The sequence below is a fragment of the Ambystoma mexicanum genome, chromosome 9 (genome assembly GCF_040938575.1).
Source record: "Ambystoma mexicanum isolate Mex_15411 chromosome 9, UKY_AmexF1_1, whole genome shotgun sequence".
Taxonomy (NCBI): domain Eukaryota; kingdom Metazoa; phylum Chordata; class Amphibia; order Caudata; family Ambystomatidae; genus Ambystoma; species Ambystoma mexicanum.
Genome location: NC_090931.1, coordinates 221,504,006 through 221,518,901, shown reverse-complemented (window position 1 = coordinate 221,518,901; position 14,896 = coordinate 221,504,006). Strand labels below are relative to the sequence as shown.

At 43.3% G+C, this 14,896-nt stretch overlaps 1 protein-coding gene across 2 annotated transcripts in view; it reads left to right on the top strand.

Moving 5' to 3' along the window:
- LOC138487889 (NXPE family member 1-like) overlaps window positions 1-14,896 on the top strand; it is a 342,495-nt gene that overhangs the window by 209,347 nt on the left and 118,252 nt on the right. For both annotated transcript variants that reach the window (XM_069614509.1, XM_069614508.1), the window contains exon 4: window positions 12,333-12,394. In XM_069614509.1, the coding sequence (XP_069470610.1) occupies window positions 12,333-12,394 (62 nt within the window). The remainder of the gene's footprint in view (window positions 1-12,332; window positions 12,395-14,896) is intronic.

The following is a 14,896-nucleotide window of genomic DNA, read 5'->3' as shown; positions in this document are numbered from 1 at the left end:
GGATGATCTCGTTGCACCGGCGTGGCTGAGGCAGATCTAGTTTCCAGACCTTCTGGACATGTCAGCATTCCCTCCAGTCAAACTGCCGATGGACGCAGATCTTCTAGCCAGGGAAGGAGGAGCCATCCTACATCACGACCTGGGATCGCTGAACCTGCAGGCCTGGCTCCTGCAGCACCAGAGTTCAGAGGGTACGATATCCCGGGGGACTGCAAGGAGGTGCTTGCAAAGTCCAAAGGCCTCGACTCTTAAGTGCTATGGACACAAATGGAAGAGGTTCTCTGTCTGGTGGCGTGCACAGAAGATCAACCCTCTGAGGATTACGGCCCCTCAAGTGCTGCCGTACTTGCTGTTGCTGGCCAAGGCGGGGCTGGCTCACTCCTACATCAAAATCCATCTGACGGCGATCTCCCGCCACACCAGAACTCCGGGGCAGTCGTCTCTGTGGTCTCATCGCCTGGTGAAGGAGTTCATGAAAGGACTGTTGCGCTCGTTCCTGCCGGTGAAGGCTCTGGCCCCGGTGTGGGAGCTCAACATGGTGCTGACCAGGCTCATGGGTCCCCCATTCGAGCCCTTGCATTCGGCACCACTGAAGTTCCTATTGTGGAAGACCGCGTTTCTTATGGCCATCACCTCCGCACGACGAGTGGGAGAGATCCAGGTCCTCTCATGTAAACCCCCATACCTGACATTCCACGAGACAAGGGTGGGGCTGAGGACACACCCCTCCTTCATGCCCAAGGTGCCGTCTGACTTCGATCTCAACGAGCCCTTGTGTTACCTGTTTTCTTCCCGTCGCCTTCGTCGCCGGCTGAGAGAACTTTGCACTCGCTGGATGTGGCTAGAGCGCTGAAGTTCTACGTGGACCGCACAAAGAGTATTCAGAAGCCATCACAGCTGTTTGTGAACTTTGGACCTGTGAACCAATGGAAGGCCCTCTCAAAGGCTTCCGTTTCCAGATGGGTCTCCGGCTGCATCATGCACTGTCATCGTTTGGCAAACCGACCGTTGCCCGGCCATCCGAGAGCCCATTCAACCCAGCGATCGCTGCTACTACGGCATTCCTGTCTGTTGTGCCCCTGCTGGATATCTGCAGGGCTGCTACGTGCAGGTCGACACACACCTTCACGAGATTCTACTGTGTCGACCGGGATTTCAGGGAGGAGTCCAGAGACGGCCAGGCAGTGCTTCGCAACCTGTTCGCTTGAAGGTGAGCCTGGTGAGGAAGTAAGATGCTTAATGTTGAGTTGTTGAAATGCTTAATGTTGAGCCTTGCCACCTCCCTTGGTTGTGCATGTGTGTACTGCTATGTATTCTTGTATTCATGAGCATGTGAATCCCTGCTCGACCCCATGCTGAAGAAGGAACAAGTTACTTACCTATAGCTGTTGTTCTCCAGCATGGGTCTGGCATGGATTCACATGCGAACCCTCCTTCCAACCCCTCTGTGGCTCTTCTCTTCGTCCTACTGCCACTTTACATGCTACCAAATCTGAAAATGGCTGCCAGAGGAGGGGCTTGGGTAGAGGGCAGTCATTGGCTGGGGGAAGTATGACCCAGAGACCAGTGATTGGTTATTAGTAGAAAGACAGTTCAGAAACGAAACTGAAACTGATTTTTTCTTTACTGAGGATTCCCAGCCTGACGACAGGGAATATTCATGAGCATGTGAATCCATGGCGGACCCATGCTGGAGAACAACAGTTACAGGTAAGTAACTTGTTCCTTTTCTGTGATGTCATCATTGTGGCCATAGACTGCAACAGGGGGTGCAAAGTTAAGGTGGCTTTATCTGAATTTCAAGGGGTTTGGTGCGTTAAGTTTCTCACCTTAATTGCTCTTTAACTAAAGTATTTTCATTGAATTTCAAGGGTTTTGTTATTCCATACATTTTTTGGCCGCCTCTGGCCACGGGTTTTGGCCATGCCCCCATTATATTTTTGAACACTACCAGACCACTAGCCAATGCCTTTCGCCAGGGCCAATGCAGTATTTTTTAAAACACTAATAGGCCACTAGCCATGGCCTTCGGTGCATTCCCTTTGTTCTCCACCATAATGCCATATCCCCCATAATGCCATTTTGTAGGGCATTGTAAAGTCCTTTTCTTATAATATACATGTATGTGCTCTTGGGCTTTGAAACTGGAATGGGCCGAGTTAAGCTGGTCCTGAGTTTCCCAATGTGCTGAATTTCAAGGGTTTTGTTGTGTTATATTTACTAACCTTAACTGCATTTTAACTTTAGATTGTTCCTTGAATTTCAAGGGTTTTGTTATTCCATAGTTCTCTTCTGCCCCACTGTCCATGGCATTTGCCCATGGATATTATATATTTGAAAACACAAATGGACAGTACCCACTGTATAATTGAAAACGCAAATGGGCCACTAGGCATGCATGGCCACTAGGCATGCATGGCCAGTGGGCAAGGTCTTACACAAACGGGCCACTAGCCATGGCCCTCGACTGTGCCCACTGTATATTTTAAAACACTTGCAGCAGTTGTGGTAGTGCGGTATCTATGGGAAAATAAATGGGGATTAGGCCGATACTGTGTTTTTTTGTTTGTTTTCTTAATAACTTTTTTTTATTGTTCAACAAATCTTTCCAAATATGTGCAGTATGGGGGACCCCAGTGTATAAAATTGTCTGCAAAATTTGAACCATATTCATCGCACAAGTCGAAAGTAATTAGCAATTTATTTTTTTGGGTTCAAACTCACCTTAACTAAAATGTTTTTATAATGACTTTTTTTGCCATAGCCGCGGGTATAATTATATTAGGGTTTCCTGTTTTCAGTGCTTTTTTTTTTTTTACTTCAGGGTGTGTTTTTCTAGTGTTTTCAAACCTTTCTGAATGTGTGTTCATCAGTGTATTCCCATGTACCTCCTTCAAAGAATCATGGATAACTCTTTATTCCAGTATAAACACATCAATGTTATTTTATTGTTCCATTGTGTGCATAATTAGGGTAATAGCTATCATGACCAGTTCCAAGAATAACATATGCCCAGGTTTGAGAGGTTGACCTCGAAATCCACCCTAATGCAACAATCGATCAAAGACGTTCATCAATCACAGACAGATTTTGACCTGTTTTGACCGCAGTATTGTTATGTATAAAAGATGGCCGGTTTTGAGAACTCACAATTGTTTTGGGCAATGTGCAATGAGATGAAATTGTTTACTAAGGATCACACATTTCGGTTAAGCAGCGAGCTACAAGCCCCAGTCTCTTGGTGACTGTTGTGATACATCGCACAGCCCCAACTAACCGCAGTTAAGCATCACGGAAAAGGGGAAAATGACTGGCTTCAAGAATAACATATTCCCAGGTACTTAGTGCCCCCATTGCAAAAATCAAAAGCTGGCATCCATGAATATACACAGTAAGTGAGCATATATCTTAAAGAGAAATATCCAAATGTGGTTCAATTGCCCTTCCCTTTGGAAGAAAGTTTGCAAGAAAAAATAGCATTGGTATTTTTTTAAAAGTAATGAACACCAGAAAAATAACCTGAGAGAGGAAATTGTCAACAAATAAGCTTGCAAAATATAAAACATGCTCACCTTTTAAACCCAGCAATCTGTAGTGAAATATTCCCAGAGAACAAAATCGCAATACGAGACAAGTGCTTGTGGTCTTGTGACTAAGCATCTGCACTGGGAACATGACAACCTGAATAAAGGTTACGCTCTCCCCCCATATGTGTCCTTTACTCGTGCCCTGATAAGCAGCCACAATCAGGGGAAAATAACTAGACCAGTGTCCAGGATTTCAACCTGTCTTGCCACATTCTGGGTAATTACTCATGATTTATTTGCCCCCTCATAATTTCCCGTTCTCACCCCAATGGCTGGCTTTCAACAATAGTCTGCTTTATATAGATAACTTGAAAAAAGTACACATCATAGTGTCACTCAAATATATAAATCCTTATAGAACTAAGTTAGGCAAGAAGTGTACAACTGTGGCAGTATTCCCCCATTCTTGACTGGGAGAGTACAAATACCAGAAATCAATTCAGCAAAAGGCAAAATAATGGTCTCTGAGTGCAATACTTTCACAGACTGAAATTAGCACGTTAAAAAAAAAAATAGATGCTGTGTGTTTTCTTAGTGAGTCGTGAGATATTAAAAACTAAGAAAACACACAGCATTCGGAACTGTGGACTGTCCCATATCCATGCAGTGACCGGGACAGACCCTGTTTAGCTTCAAAGTGAACAAGGTGCCTGACCATTCAGACCACGTTGCCGTAAGTGGCCTTTTTACTTGTGCTCATTTGTTAGGCCATATGGCCTGAGGGTGCCATCCGCTACCTTGCATTGAAGCCAAGCAAGGTCAGTCGCGGTTACTCCCTGGATGCCTATTGGGCCAGTGAGTTTTCATAAGAAAATAAGTGGGCACCACTGGGTAGATACACTTACAGTCAGGTATCTATGTAAATCTTCATGCTTTAACAAAAATAAGAAGGAATCGGTAAAAACTCACAGGAGCTGGCTATGATGAGTCTGGAGACACCCTGACTCGAGAACAAGTGAAGCAGTAGACTAGATAAAAAACCTAGTCACACAGCCGCTCTCCGTTTACACCCAACCTGGGTCATATGTTTCCAAACAAGTTGATTCAATCATTTCGAGTACACTTCTCCAACTTTATCAATTGTGTGCAAGTTCAAATGAATTCAGAGTCTTGATTAGAGTAATGTATGTTTTATCAAAGAAATATCAAAAAAATGATCACTAATACAATCTTAGTGAGGACGTGGCTGACACATCTCAAAATATGAGTAGAGTGTTAAACTCCTTCTTCAGGGCAAGTCTTTGCTAGTGTGGGTAAATAATAATACGAAACATAGAATATGGCATAATGGTAGAATAGCATCCAGTGAGTAACATAAAGCAATCAACAATAACGCAGTCATTGAGTAAATCAATACATGGAAATGCATACAAAAGTGAAAAAATAATAATTACATACGTTTGCACGTCACACGTTCGAGCTCCAGGTCCTGGTGATATGTAAAATCTGACAGTATGTGCTAATGCTTAGTATTTATTCTTAAGATCTAGTATACAGATGTTGCAGTGTCGATTTTTTTCTTTCTTTAACTCAGTTTTGATTATTTAATTTCTCTGGGGTGTACGAGAGGGCTTTTGTAGGGCACAGAGTATTCAGCCTAGGCATAGAGGCTCACAATCCAGAAACAAAAAATTCATGCAAAAACGAGGCAAGACAATATAATGAGGTATGTTGCATTGTATATGAAAGTTGTTTGCAGTCAGAACATATATTTAGAAAACTTGTATAGTACAAGAATAATCCAATTATTTATTCATTTACAATCCCAAAATATTAATATTGTTAAAAAGCACATACAGATACATTTACTATTTCATCATATTTACATAATAACCACATGTTGCACAGGTTTCAGCATCTCTGCTCGTATTAGCTAACTCAACCCTTCCCTTCCTTATTCACAGACTAAATGAGTCACCACGACATGTTCTGTTTGAATAACATTTACTAATAAATTGCTTACTACACCCCTTCCTATAAATGGCATATATGGCTCATATCTACCCACAGTGTATATACATTGTACATTACACTTAACTATATATCGTCCAGAAAATAGTTCAACGTGACATGTTTCTTCTTCTGTAGGCACACACACGTGGAACGTTCCTCTGGAACAAATACCTATTAGATTGTTATTGACGAAGGTTTAACTTGCAAATGGCCATTCAACCATTTTAATCTGAACATAACAATACACATTGATATTATTTGTCACTCCTCTTATTCTGGGACATAGTTTCTTGATATTCTAACATGAATGAAATGTGTAACTAAGAGCATTCTTCGTTACCTTCTGATTAGGACTACCACTACTTAATACTTCAAGGAACTTTTTTCATTCCAAAAGATTTATACAAGTCTTATTTTCTGTGGACAGCAAACATTAATTATTTTGTTCAAAGTTCAGGTTGCATTGTAAGTTATACGCAACTGAAATATAGTATATAGTGATTGGAAGCAATCCAATGACATTTGCCGTAACATTTTGAATCTAAATTCCTATAAGTAGAACTATTCATACATTTTGTCTTATACAGTGAGAAGACTAGAGGCTAAGCTATCAGACAAAAGAATACCCCGCCTTATGCCATTAATTAGCAAACCTATTTAGGATAAACAAATGAGATTAACCATATGTGTTGCGGTATAGCAGTTGTGCGAACAAATTTTATGACTAAGTTGTGTCAGCACCATTATATTACATTTCTAATAGTTAACACGGCAGCATCGATGATTAGCATCAAAATCAAACATTTTGCCGCAGGGATTTAAGTACAAGTGATTTGAGTACATCTGAAAAACACATTTATTTAAGAATATTGCAAGTATTGCTCAGACCCTTATGCAAGCAATGTAAGTAACATTTGGAATTAAGCTAAGCATGATTGCCCGGAATTGAAAATTGGTGTAACCAGTAATGGAATGCTCTGTTTTCTAAGGAGATAGAATATGAACTTGTTGCAACTTTACTCAGCTAAATAGGAGTTTTAACTGTTTCTTACAAGTAATGACTTGAATACGTATTAATTGACTATTTTGTTTCCTCTCCTTCTAATCCTGCCGATCACAAACCCTAATTCTCTGTCTTTAACATTTTTGAACATCAAGCATTTTGTGCTATTACTATGATGACTTCTTTGAATCTTTTTTATTTATCTTAAAACATATATTTATGTTTATGCTTTGACTTTAGATTGATTTGAATGTGGAATTTACAATGATTACTTTATAGCAATGACAAATATACCCGGTTTTGAAAAAGGCCTAATGGTCGAAACACATGTAAACTAATAAGGGCACAACCAGTCAAATAAGGGTGGAATCAATACATTTGGTATAAAACCAATTTAATTGTGTGATAAATGTTTGGCACAATTTCAGGATACAACTGCATAAATCTTTCTAGATGAAGGAAGGGGTACTCCTTCAATGTACTCCTGAGTGCGAGTAACACCACCATTCATTTTTGGGTGATTACATTTTGGTGCAAGAAGTCAACCCCAAATAACCCAATTTTTTGGCAATAAGTAAGGGTTTTCATTCGGAAAGATCCATATTTGGTTTGTTGATCCGACCACCTTCTATGTTGGTATGTACTGCAACTCCTTTATTTATCTATATTTTATTTGCTTTATTGAATTGTTATAAGACTCCAGTCATGGGCAATGGCGTTTATAGGTGCCTAGTGAGTACCTTTCCTGACTCTTCACAATCTCAGACCTCTCCCCCATCATACAGTCTGAGTGGATAGTGGATCATGCAGTGCGCTCTTAACTTGTTATAAGGTTTTACCCAAAAAGAACAAAAATCACTATAAACTTGAGTCAAGCAGACTCTACAAAATTACTAATCTAAGAATTGCTGACTAAAACTAACAATATGCACAACATCTCAATTTAGTAGAAATGGCCAGGGCTCTGAATGTCATTGTGCTCAGTAAGGGTGCTTTGTATTTTAAGCAAAGCACCAGTCGTGACCTGTGCTCAGTGGCGTATTTAGGCTTTATGCTGCCCTATGCCTGAATAAGTGCATCCGCCGCCTCTGCCAGACTCTGCACCTTCACCAGATTCTGCCCTTTCAACAAACTCTGTCCCAAGTTGTCCAAACTACGCCCCTTCACCCCCATTGTGTCCCTCATTGTGGCTACATAACATTATAAACGTTTTAAGGTTTCAGGGATTATATTACAGATATATTGCTTCCTCTCTATTAATTCAAGCCTGTCATCTTCTATGTTATGTTAGTAGAAAGAATGTTTTCACATCTCTGCTGCCCAAGATTTAAAAAAGGCAGTGTGTTCTACAGTTGAGTGCACTAGAGGTAATTGTTGCGGATAATTGTCTACTTTCGGTTACGTCTGAAAAAAATCTTTTAGAGGAAGTGATAAGAACATAATCTGTCTGCCAACTGGATACAAGTGAGAGAAGGTTGGAACAAGGAATTTTGGTTTCAATGCTAATATCTGGTTTCTCTAACAAATTGCCTGCTGTCACCCTATGAGAAGCCCCTAGACTGATCGGTAATATCAATGTAACATAACTATATTTCTACATCCGGTCTTGTCAAAAGGTAACGTCTACATGTGAAACACCCTGCTCAACCATCTCTGTGATAACCTGGATATCACCGATCAGGCTCTGGCCTGGCTGACCTCTTTCCTCTCTGATCGACCCTTCCAGGTCATACTGGGGTCCTTCCTATCATCCATCTACCTCTCTGCCTGTGGTGTCCCCCAAGGGTCTAACCTCTCACCCTGGCTTTTCAACCAATACCTGGCAACTCTAGCCCACTGCATTGCCATTTTTTGCTCATATTTCCAGTGCTACACTGACAACACTCTACTCATTTTCAGGCTGCCCTCGGCCAACTCCTCTCCCTCTCTTACCTCTGATTGCCTGAATGCCAGCAAGATTGAGATCCTCCTCATCGGCACACCTTCTGCATCCTTTCCCCTCACCCTCTGACCGCCTCCCTTGGCCCTCCTCCTACCCCCACCTGCGAGGCTAAGAACCTTGGGGTCATCTTTGATTCCACACTTTCCTTCTACACCACATCTCCAATCTCTCTAAAAAGTCAAACTTCCTACTGCACCTCCACAGAGATATTCTGCCCTTCCTCTCCTTCCCCCAGAAGCTCACTGTCTCCCAAGCTCTGGTACTCTCTAGGTTGCACTATTGTAACAGCCTCTTTCTAAACCTGCCTGCCTCTACTGTCTGCCCTCTGCAACTAATCCAGAACAGGACTGCAAGACGTGTTCTTGGCCTCAAGCCCTGGGATTGTATCTCTCCAGCTATGAAATCTCTCAATTGGCTGCCAGTGGATGCAAGGATTAAATTAAAAAACCCTCTGCATTGTCCGCAAGGTTTTCTGGGGCCTGCGTCCAAAATACCTTCAGCTATCCCTCTGCAAATACCTCCCCTCTCGAGCTCTTCGCTCCTCTACCTCTAACTCCCTCAGTGTCAGTCGTTTTTCAAAGAAACAAGCTGGGAGTATATCTCTGTCTTCGGCTGGGACCTCCCTCAAGAACAGCCTCCCTGCCACTCTAAAACTTGAGGAGAACCATCTCCGGTTCTGGAAGCACCTCAAGACCTTCCTCTTTGCTTCTTCCTTCGCCCCCCTCTCCCGTGCGGATCTGTTCTCTCCTAGCACCGTGCACCTAGCCGCCCTTTGTCCTCCCGACCCAGGTTCCTGGTCACCCTACCACCCTCTCACACTGCCTCCGGGCCACCCCTTGCACTGAGGTCTGTATCTGCACCCATACAGCCCCCCCTTTTTCTTCCTGTACTTATCTGACCTACCCTGTCTGCTACCTTAAACTCAGCACTTGCCCCTTGCTGGCTGCACTACCGCTTTTGTTGCTTTTTTAAATTTATTTATTATTTATTCTGTTCTCCTTTTCCTGCGCACTTTCCACGTCTCCCCCTTCCTTGCATTTTTTGACCTCCCCCATGCACTTGCACGTTCTCAATGTCACTGGGCCTAGTAAGATCGTTGTTTTGATCTCCCCTGTTGCCCTCCCTTGCCTTTTTGCGCTCTGAAACACTTGTGTATGAGCGCAACAGAAATAAAATATCAATTCAATTTAATTCAATACAGACACTTTTAAAAATGTTGAATAAAAATAACTCCACCCCCTTCTCATGGTTACAGCTCTGGTGTTAGCAGGAGGCAAAATGGAAATGAAGCAAGTTTCCTGCTGCAGCCGATGCACCTCCAATCGCTTGGGCTGGAACACCATTAAAATGTGGCAAACTAAGTGACGTTTGCAAACTCTGCCTGGGCATAAAAACCTCAGTAGAGTAAAGACAGTTGGACACGGGTCTTGGATTCTTTGGCTGTTCATTCCCATGGTGGAGTAATGGATACCGGCGACACTGAACATTCATGTGTGGGAAGCAACAGCATTCAGAATTCCTCATAGCTGCACAATGAAGGCACCTTTAATAACAAATGAAGTGGGACATACTGTTTACATTATTACTGTTTGTGCAATTGTTCAAAATACCCAACTCTCCAAGAGTAAAAGTGAGCAATGAATCGCGAGTTCCAGCACAATATTACCTTTTTGGGTGTAGTTTTGGCCATGGGTCTTGCAAGCTTAACTTTAAGGTAATTTAAACTGTTCGTTAACTCTGTAGAGTTGGTTGGACTGTACGATACATAGGAACATTTTGAGATTTGTGGGTATAGACTTAGATGTCCTGCTTTCGTTTGAAGAACTGTTTCACGTTAAAAGTCCTACCTTTTATTTAAAATATAACTTATGTAAAGATGACTTATAAACATCACAGTTATGCATTGTGTGACATACCTTTCAGTTGGTTCTCCTGGTAGGAATGAGCGTGCAGCAGAATGACATCAAAGACACATAATAAACCCAGCAGGGATGCCATTTGCCTGCTTAGCACTAAGCAGCTTCTGTAAAGATGGCTGAATGGATATATTTAAGGGACACCTTTATAGCTGTGAAACAGTGTGTAACTTTGGTACACAGTTTTTGTTCTCACCCCTCTATGGCTGTGGGTATCCTTTCATAGGTTTCTTGATGTACTTGCGCTTTCAGATTTACTCTCTGCCATTTTTACGTCTCTGTGATGTATTTCATGCTTGCAATTTTTGTGCTGCCACAGACCTCTGAAATGTGGGGCTGGGGAGGGAAATTAGTACTTGCTTCTGAACATCATTTTAGTGCCACCTGTGGGAACTCTGTATTTCACACTCAAGCATGCGCGTGCGTTTAATATCTTTCAATGATGCATCGTTGTTAACCTTTACATTTCTGAAGGGGAACACCCTCATTTTTGCAACTGTTTAAAAAATGCATGTTGTGTATTTGAATATAAAAGTGATTGCTTAACAATGTGTATGTAAGTATTGATGTATTGATTGGAAAGAACTTCAAAAATAATGTGAACTGACATCAATAAAACTAATGAGGTTTTAACTGTTTTGCATGTTAAGAGCATTTTGGGAAGGATGACCAAAGAGCTTTATATCTGTCATATATGTCTGTGAGAGTTGCATGACGGAATCACTAAATACCTAAAGCATGCTGCGTTTGGTATGAGTTTCCTTTTTTAATTTTTAAAACTAAATCACCCTAACAATAAAGCTTTTGTAAATATCAAGCATATGTAAAAGTTTGGCCATCAAAAACATCAGGTCTCTGAATGGAATGACTGATAACGGCTGTGCATCAGCCAGACTCTGAGAAACAACATTGGCTTTATGTTTATGTTTAAAAAATGACAACCAGTTAATAAAAAATTAACTGCTATAAAATGCAACTCCTCTGGCAATCTGCTGCTCGGGGCCTGACCCTAGTCGACCTTGTTGTAAATACATCTATACCTGTGCTAGGCTAAATAGATGCATGAAAACTTGAATTATCTGAATGTTGGTTTTTATGCCGTTCTGAGAACTTTTTAACGTTTTTGTGAACTTTCCTGCAAATGTGTATTTTCTCTCACAAGGGCCCTACAAAAAGAGATGTCTCCTGCAATCCCCCACAGGGCCATATAACAGACACCAATGAAATACTGGGAACTGGTAGGCTTAAACCTGTTTTAAGGCCCAGAGAACCTAAGTATGAGTTGATTCACTTGTGATGAAAATAAAATAAAATAGATTTCTTCCCAAAGAGGACTCTCGACTTGAGTCTACACGGCACATAACATTCCCCCAAAGAGTAAACTAAATAAGGTCAGCAAAGAAGTGCTTTTGAGGTTGGACGGGGGATGGGTTGTGGGGCGGGCTAGTGTAACATACTTGCGTGCATGCTTTGGGGAAGGATCTTCACGACTACTTAGGAGGCCGATGAGAAGGAGAGGATTAGGAGTGCTGTGGGGGGAGTGAGTGGATCCAGAGTGGTGCTGTGAGTGAGCATTCTGTGTAGGGCCATAGTGGCACTTTGGGTGAATTGTTTTGGCCAAATGTGTCCCCCAGGAGTGACTCATGAATATTCACTGGTAAATGAAACGTCAAAGCAGTGACCCACAAATATTTGCTGGTCACTTCTGGGTGGGTTTGTTTGGGCTTATGTGGCAGTATTTGTTGCATCTCTTAATTATCATCCATAAAGAGAGAGTATGGCGCTTGATGCAAGAATAAAGTGAGCAATGGTGGCAAGGCATGTGGGTTTGGGGGCAAGGCTCTATAAACATTGTGTTTATGTTGATGAATTCTGTGCATTATTTTAACATGTTTGAACCTTTTTGTCTCCCTTTGCATATAAATCTGAAGCTCTAACAATGGAGTAGAAATTAAAAAGAAGTTTGAAATCATTGATGTTATAAATTGCAACAGTAAGTGCCTATTTTTCATTTTGTCAATTATTTTACCTGCAAAAACATGTTCACACACTAGTTGTTATTTTGAGTAAACCATGCAGTATAATTGTTAACATCTCACCATACTACCTAAGGCTATATAGATCACATCAAACGTATAACCCATACATGGTGATACTGTGCTTTGCTTTTTCAAAGATGCTGGATTACGGCACATGGTCCTGGATCGATCGCCGATTAAAAGCATTTCATGTGCTTTGTGCGGTTTCATCAAAGCAATATAACACTTAGTTCCTGAGTGTTAACTTTGCTTTGATGAAAAAATGTATCAAAGCACTGCGTGCCCCCCCAGGCACAGCTACTGTTGGCATGGCACCACCAGCCAGGAAGCCCCCGCTCGGCCCTCGGTCGGGCTGCGTACTGAAGACTGTGTGTCATTTGAACTAAGCCACAATAACATGAATGGTTTGGGGCTTGCCTGGCAGGGATGTGTGAGGAGCGGAGCTGGCTGAGCATGCTCGTGTCATACAACTTGTATTTTGCAAATTACGGCCCTGCCTCGGGAGGGGGCAGTCGCCTGCCTGACTCCTTGCGGAGCCAAGGGGCCTGTTGTTGCTAATGTAGCAGTGCCAGGCCAGGTCCGGCAAGCGGCAGCTAATCATGACACATCCCGCTCCCGCCGACCCAGCACTTGGCATGCCCGTCATGCGCATTGGGTGTGCCTCTGTGCTCGGTGCAGCCAGCTATCAAACCTAAGCACATGCTCGGAGATGCCAGAGGAAGTGGAAGTGTTGATGTCATGAGCACGAGGAGCAGAGAAGCACATGAGTGTGTGTGAGCAGCAGCAGGCCTAGTCAACATGGCACACATGCTGCAGTGCAAGGTGACAGACGAGTCGTTGATCAAGCCCTATTCGAGGAGCTGCTGCTGTTTGGCTCAGCCTGGCGAGGTGAGGAGACTGACTGTGGAGAGACAGACACACTAGAATTTGTGCATGTGGGCCGGCGTGCAGTAAAGTAAGTAAATGAAAAAAACATGTTTCATTTTATAATGTATACATTCTGTGTTGTGTAATCCCCCTCCCCATCTAATCCAGAAGAGACACATGATGATGCAGACTTCATTGCAACAAACTCAATTCTGTACTGCTTAACTACCCAGGGATTGTAGTGCTGCAGGAGGCAAATGTCTGTGTCCACATCCTGCAAGCCAGTCACAGTGAGGGTGGGGAAAAATTCGGGCACGTTCGTATTTCACTTTTAGTATTAGTCAGATGCACACATGCAGCCTGTAGCGTAATCCAGCTCCTCTACACAATTGACTTCCCTTCCAGGCCAGTGCCTTTCTGCTGGTTCCCACTTCCCAGGCCCTGGCATGGAGAGAGAGAGATCACCTCTTGTTTAGCCGATAGAGGAGATACTCCTCTTTTGAATGCCTCTTCTGCAGGCTCTCTGTCTTCCCGTGCCATTCCCTTACTGTGGCTACTATCTATCGGCCACCTGGTCAGATTTCTTCCTTCCTTTCTGAGTGGGCGGACCTCTCCTCCTCACTCCTGGCCTCAACCACTCAACTTCTCCTTTTTGGAGACTTCAACATCCACCTGGATGCCTCCTGTCCCCCCTCTGGACTCTTTCGCGACCACTGCGACTCTCTCTCACTCACCATTCTCCCCTCTTGCCCAACTCATTCTGCAGGGCACACTCTCGATGTTCTGATCTCCTCAGACCTTCCCCTCTCTGTCCCTCTCTCCACTCCTCTCTCCTGCAGTGATCACTTTCTCCTATCCTCCCACCTCACCCTCGCTACCCCTCAGGCCAAGTCACCTCCTGCACTGCCACCCACCTACTCGGTCATCCGACCCATGGAGCGTGTGTCAGTTGAGGCTTTCGCTGCCACCTTCTCACCCTCTCCTCCCCCTTTGGCTGACTCTCACCCTGACACAGCCCTCTCCATGCTCCACTCTTCTTTATCTGATACTCTTGATATCCTTTCCCCTGTCATGAGAATCCGCTGAAGCCCCAAGCCAAGTTTAACTCCTGGTATTACTCAGACCTCGTCACCCTAAAATGCAAGTGCAGGGTGGCCAAGAGGAAATGACGTGCTTCATGTTCATCCTCCGACAAACTGGCCTGCCGCCTGCTGCAAAGGCAATACCGGCTCTCCGTCCTCACCAAGAAGAGAGCTCATAATCAAGCCTGCATCTCTGCGGCATCTAACAACTCGGCTGAACTCTTTAAAATCTGAAAGGAACTGGCCATTCTCCAGCATTGGATCTTTCATGTATTCACATGCTTAGAATATTCCCCGTCGTCAGACTGGGAACCCTCGGTACACTTATAAAGCTATTTTCCATAGGAAAAACTTCGACACTTTTGTGTCCTATCTACATCGTTTTGGGCTGCTTACGCATGCCCCAATAGGATGTAGCAGTATAAATGCCCCGCCCCCGCAGCTCCCTTCAGATTTCAACCGCCTTCCAAAGTAGTGGGATCACCTCGTGTCTTCTACTAGGTTGTT